The sequence below is a fragment of the Echinops telfairi genome, unplaced genomic scaffold, assembly GCF_000313985.2.
Source record: "Echinops telfairi isolate 266 unplaced genomic scaffold, ASM31398v2 ScPeMD7_7417;HRSCAF=8455, whole genome shotgun sequence".
In the NCBI taxonomy this organism is placed as follows: Eukaryota; Metazoa; Chordata; class Mammalia; order Afrosoricida; family Tenrecidae; genus Echinops; species Echinops telfairi.
In genome coordinates, this window is record NW_022111317.1 from 1,763,443 (window position 1) to 1,769,794 (window position 6,352).

Consider the following 6,352-nt stretch of genomic DNA (forward strand, 5'->3'; position numbering starts at 1 on the left):
CCTGGGTGGGGCGCCGCGCCGCCGCAAGCTCTACTGTGCCACCAAGTACCACCTGCAGCTGCACCCCAGCGGCCGCGTCAACGGCAGCCTGGAGGACGGCGCCTACAGTGAGTGCCGGGGCCCCGCCTGGGGTCCTCGGGGTGGGAGTGGCGCTCCCGGGTCCAGCGGGTCCCGGGAAGGGGTCGCCACACCAAAGGTACCCCGGAGCGCGGGCCACCTGGCCCTAAATCAGAGGAGGAACCCAGGGCAAGAGCGCAATGGGGTCCGAGGGAAGCGGGGAATCGCCTCGAAAGCGCCCCCCACCCCCAGCCCCATAGCTGCTCCCGTCGGGGCAAGCTGACCGATTGGAGGGGCGCGCGCGCGCACGGAAGGCCGCGGCCGCAATATGGGCTCCCACTCGGCGGGATGGGAGCTCAGACCAGCGTCGGCTCTTTGAGCTCCTTGGAGAAAGGGCGCTGGGACAAGACATCCATCATCCTCTTTATAATTTTGACTTCTCCTCCTGGCGACCCCGGGACGCCCCGACGTCCCTTCCGCCCGCCTGGCTCGCTGCCGCCCGGGTGGCCGCCGCTGCCACCGCTTCCACTCAAAGGATGCGCGCCGGGACGGGACTCCCGGGTCGCAACCGTCACTGACAGATTCTGCCAACAGAAGCCGGCAGACCAGACTGTCATCTTCCGCCATAGAGTCCGCACCCTCCCACCACGCTTAGCTGGGCTGGGCACCCTGCCGCTGGGGAACAAGCTCTCATCCTTCCCCTGGAACTTGAAAGGGCAGAGACCTCCTGCCCCGCAGCGAAGCTCGCACCGCGGCTGTGTGTGCGATGGGCCCCGCGAGGCTTCTCCAGCCGCGGACTCAACCTCCGAGTCCCGCCGCGCCATCTCGGCGGGCGAGGGCGCGCAGCACACTGCTTGGCTTGTTGGGAGCTGGAGAGCCGCTCTCAACCCTCGAAGTCGGGGTAGGGACCGTGATGCGGATGCTGAGAGACCCGCCGGTGGGACTTGTGGGGCTGGGGTGCGGGAACTCGCGGCGCAGAGGATTCACAGGCGGCGGCGGGAGACCACAGCTTCCGGGAGGGCGTGTACCCGCAAGCCACCCCTCCCGACGCCCCGCCAACTGCGATGGACTACGTAGTTGTAGCATAGGGTCTCCTCGCACCCCGCCCTCTCCAAATCCATGCTTCCACTCAAAGCCCAAACGCCGTGGGACCACCAGTGTGGGCTGCCCAGAAGTGGAGGGAGAGCGTCGCCCTGCCACCCCCTTGGCCCGCAACCAGGCGCGCGCTTCCCAGGCCCTCCTGGCGGGGCGACATCGCCGAGTCTCTAAGCCTGCTCCCCGGCTCGCAGAGGCCCGCAACGTGCATGCACTTGGGAGCACCGCGCAAGTGTCGGTGGCGCCACGTCCGAGCGCCGCTCTGGTGACCAAGCTAGGCGCGCGCTTCCCCTGTGGGGATTGAGGGGACTGGGGCAGCCAGACGGCCCCCACTAACTCCTTCCGCATCGCTGGGAGGCGATGCGGGGGCGGGGGAGTGGGGCCGCAGGGGCCCTGCTGGGGCCTTTGTTGGCAGGCTTACTGAGCAATCCGCTGAGTGCAGGGGGCCAAACGGTTCCTTGGGATTTCAACTTCCGGAGGAGCAGCGTGGAGGGGGGCGGGGGGAGCCCTGCCCAGTTCAGGGGCTGTCCTTTATGTTGGGAACTTGGGGTCTAATTCAGGCTGCGTGACCCACAGACTGGCGACCTGGGATCCCCTGCCCAGACAGATTGCACCCAAGCTCAGCACCACATGTTGGGGTGGGGACTGTGTGTGGATTCCATGATCAGAAGCAGGTCCCCCTCCCCCCGCCCCCGCCCCCGGCCACCCCACTCCACCTGGGACCTCATCCACGCTACAGCAGCACTTTTGAGGTTTGGCTCCAGGAACTGCAGGCAGGGTGGGAACTCCCAGGCTACACCCCTGACCTGTCTGTCTGTCCATTAACTTCCGTTCCCTTGTCTGCCTTATCAAACAAAAACTCTCACTGCTATTTAGTACATTCTGACTGATAGCTACCCTCCCTCAGGACAGGGTCAAACCGCCCCCGTGTGTTTCCAAGACTGTAACTCTTCACTGGAGCAGAAAGCCCCTCTCTTTCTCCTGGGGAGCAGCTGGTGGTTTCGAACCGCTAACCTTGTGGTGAGCAGCCCAAGACGAGCCACTGCAACCCAGGGCTCCTGGGGTTTCAATGAAACTCAAACCTGACTCACAGCAGCAGCCCTGTAGGGCAGGGTGGCACTGCCCCCGTGGGCTTCTAAGACTGCGACTTTTTAGGGGAGTCGAAAGTCCCCTCTTTCTCCCTGGGAGCAGCAGGTGATTTCAAACAGCTGACCTTGTGGTGAGCATCCTGCCGTGGAACTGCAGGGACAGCAGGGGTCCTGGAGGTGTTGGGTGACCCCTGTAAATGTATTTTGTCCCTTCTCCTTTGGAGTTAGTCTCTTCCCTCCCTCCCAGGAACTTACAAAGCCATCCCTCCTGCTGGGGATGGGTGCCCAAACCTGGGCACAGCTTGGGACCCCGCAAACGGCTCAGCTCTGTGACTCCACGGGAGAAGACACCCCCCCCACCCCCCACCCCCAGTCCCCCTGACAGAGCTTCCGGACTCTTCGCAGGCATCCTGGAGATCACCGCTGTGGAAGTGGGCATTGTGGCCATTAAGGGGGTCTTCTCGGGCCGGTACCTGGCCATGAACAAGAGGGGACGTCTCTATGCTTCGGTGAGTCCAGTGCTGCCCCCCTCCCCCGTGTGAGATACGGGTGGAGTGGCCTCCCAGGAGGGGGTGGACATGGGTGTCCAGTGCTTTGCCGGGCTGTGCAGAGCCCAGCCGGAGCCTGGGAGTCCAATCGACCATCTTCTGCCCAGCTGTCTCTCTCAGAGGTGTTGCCAGGGCGGGCCCGTTGGAGCACGGCCCTAGGGAGGGCTCTGCTGGGGATTGAGTCCTAAGCTCTCAAATGCTGCCGGCTTAGAAAATGTGCCCCCCAATACCTGTTGTGTCCCCATTGTGCTAAAGCAGGACCAGGACTGACCACCCTCCCTGAATTTCTGAGGGTGAAGTGTTTCTTAGACTCAAACCTTCCCTTTGGAGAAGAGGCGGCCTGGCAACCAGCCCTGGGGCAGCCTGCCCATCCCAAGGGTGGGTCCCGAGGAGGGTTGAGGGCGACCAGTGTCACCAGCACGCACAGTCTGGAGGTGGGGGTCTGGAGCTCAGACTGAGCCTCCATGCAACAAAAAAGGGTCTCCTGACTCCACTGTGTTCCCCCTCCAAGGGTTGAGGGTGGGGGACACCCTGGGGTAAACAACACATAACTAGGGTCCTTGCTCCTTCCAACTAGTTATTACATGCAATCCAGCCGATACCTCCTTGGGGGATAAGAGGTTTTCCATCCACATGTAACCTAGACGACGCAGCCCATCTCCGGGCAGTCAGGGCTGTATATTCAGTCAGGTCCATGGGGTGGGAAACAGACCCAAAGTCCCCTGCCCGCTTTGAAGTCAGGCAAAATCGAGAGGAGTGGCATGCCCACAAAGGCCCCTTGAATAACTACTTCCGCTATTACGGTTTTAGCTCTTCTGCTGCAGGAATTGCAATGGTTCGAATGCATCCCGTGGGTTTCTTCAAACCAGGGGCCTATTGTCAGCAGCTTTGTCTGGGAGCAGGGACCCTCCTGGTGCCCATGCCCAGTGTGTGCTTCCAGGAGCTTCGAAAGGCCACTGATGGCTGGCCAAGAAAGGCCCATTTTGTTCATGGTTGGGTCTGAGTTTGCCCCGAGGGGCAGTGTGGCTCCCTAGACGCCGGGAGTCTCTGACCTGGACCAGGGAGAGGGAAACAGACTTGGCATTCTTGAAATGACTTCAGGGTGCCCACAAATGTTCTTATACCTTGTGAAAAGGGGGGCTCCATCTACCCATCTATCCTCCCATCCACTACCACCCCACCTACCCAATCACCCATCTATCCATCCATCTATTCACCCATCCATCTACCGAACCATCCCCCTGCCCAGCCATCTATTCACTCACTCACCTATCCACCCATCTATTTATTTACCCATCCATCCATCTGTCCATTCATCCATTCATCCATCCATCCTCCCATCTACCCCATCTGTCCACCCATTCATCTATCCAAGCACCCACCCATTCCCCTATTCACCCTATCTATTGATCGATCCATCCATCCATATATCCACCCATCCTCCCATCCATCCACCCACCCACCCATTCACCTACTGACCCATCTACCCATCATCCAGTGAGTTTGGCTTGGCCATCAGTGATGGGGCAGGTCTTTCTGCGCCCCACCCCCACCCCACAGCAGTTCATAGAAAGGGCCATGGAAGAGACTCTGAGGGGGAACCTCCTTCCACAAGGAACAGACCCAAAGGTTTAGAACACAAAACAAAAGTTGACCCGGAGATACCAATATGGCGCCCTATGACCTCCTTTGCTTAGAGCTGGTGGCCTAGGTTTTGGAGGAGAGAGTGAGGCTCCCACCCCCACCAGCAATGGCAGGGCCACAAGCAGAACCCCTCAGAGAGACCTGCAGGGAAGGTCCCACCACCCTGTAGGTAGCCTAGGAAGTGTCATACCTGCCGCATGCCATCCAGATCCCCCACCCTGGGCTCCCAGCAATCTGCCTTACCAAGACTTTACCCTCCTCAGATCAGCCATACCTGTGGGTCAGTGGTCATCACACTGATAGCTCCCAGACTTCCTGACCCTCCCCTCTGAAGTCAGTGTGCTGAAGAGACCTCAGACAGAAAGCAGCTCCCTCGTTCCCAGCTTCATGACCACCCTGCCATTACCCAAACCAAGTTCAACTAGGTGGCGTGGGAAACACCTCCCAACTTCTTTCTCATTTGTCCATCTCCAAGTCCTTGGGCTCTACCTCTTGAATCTCTCCGATGCGTATTTCTCACCTTACGTCCAGGCCAGGACAGTTACTGCAGGCCTACGCCTCTCATCAACCACATTGCAACAGCCTTCGGACTGGGCTGCTGGCCTCCAGCCTCTCTCTCTTCTGGTCTATCCACCTGTCCCTCTGTTTATCCATCGGTCCATCCGTCCATTGTCATTCCATTCATCATCCTCTCAACTGTCTGCCTATCCAGCCATGTTTCTGTGCACCATCCATTAATCCACTCTCTGTTCATTTATATATCTATCCAGGCATCTATCCATCTGTCATTCATCTACCCATCCGTCACTCATCCATCATCCATTCACTCAACCATCATCCATTCATCATCCATCCACTCAACCATCATCCATCCATCATCCATCCATCCATCCATCCATCCATCCATCCATCCATCCATCATCCCATCCATCCATCACTCATCCGTCATCCATCCCCCATCCATCCATCAGTCATCTGTTATCCATCACCCATCTGTCATCCACCTACCTGCCCATTAGGCATTCTTCATCCATCAATCAAATATTTCCTGGACACTTTCCACACTTTGATTTGTACCCACCACCGGGTTCTTCCTCATATATCACTCTGATCACATCCTGGTCTCTGGGAACTCCTCCTCATCTACAAAAGATCACCCAGGTGCCCTCACTCAGCCCCTACAGGAGCTGGCTCAGGCCACCTACTGCTCCCATTTCCCATCATCCTTCTGAGATGCATGTCCCAACACTAGTCACCAGAAACGCTTGTGATTCTTCAAACTCCTCGTGCTGCTCACTGCTCCATGCCCTTGCCCCACCATCACTACCTGAAATGTCCTGGGTCCAAATGTCCACCGAGGAAGAGCCCGTATGTATCCTTCCAAAGCCAACTCTTCAGGAAAACAAAAAGTCTTCTCTGATGTTTCATTTTGTCTCCTGCGACCCCACCCTCCTCCCCAGGCTGTCCTCCAGAGCCTGGTCCCCATACCCAGCCACCCAACATGGCCCGGGTCAGATTTCCTAGATGTGTCCCAAGTACCAGGGAAAGCAGATGGAGCCAGGGGTGGGCGGGTCTGGCTTTAGGGGAGTATCGCCTTCAGGTGTCCCACCCTGCACCATCCTTCCTGGCTGGGTGCTGTGCCTGCCCCTGCCCCTGCCAGCAGGCCTCCTCTGGGAGGACCCCTCCTTCACACTCAGAGCAGCATAGACTTGTGTCCCTCAACCATTCACAGGTGTCCCTGCCTTCCCTGGTCCCTGGCATGAGGCCTAGGGGGCCACAGCTGCTCTAGGACCAACGGGGTCTAGGAGGGGCCCGGGATTGGGGAGCCAGCTGTTCATAGCCCAGTGTGGGAATAGATTCTAGTGAGGGGAGGGGCTTATCTGAGCCCACTCCACAGCCCCTGAGAAGTCCTGAGTCCCC

The 6,352-nt window shown here is 58.9% G+C and overlaps 1 protein-coding gene across 1 annotated transcript in view; it reads left to right on the forward strand.

The window, feature by feature from the left end:
* Positions 1 to 7: 7 nt before the first annotated feature.
* The window catches only part of FGF3 (fibroblast growth factor 3), a gene marked incomplete at its 5' end in the record, with an annotated part of 10,347 nt that continues 4,002 nt past the window's right edge, over positions 8 to 6,352 (forward strand). Inside the window, 2 exons of the mRNA XM_013007466.1 lie at positions 8 to 107; positions 2,646 to 2,749. Coding sequence (XP_012862920.1) covers positions 8 to 107; positions 2,646 to 2,749 — 204 coding nt within the window. The remainder of the gene's footprint in view (positions 108 to 2,645; positions 2,750 to 6,352) is intronic.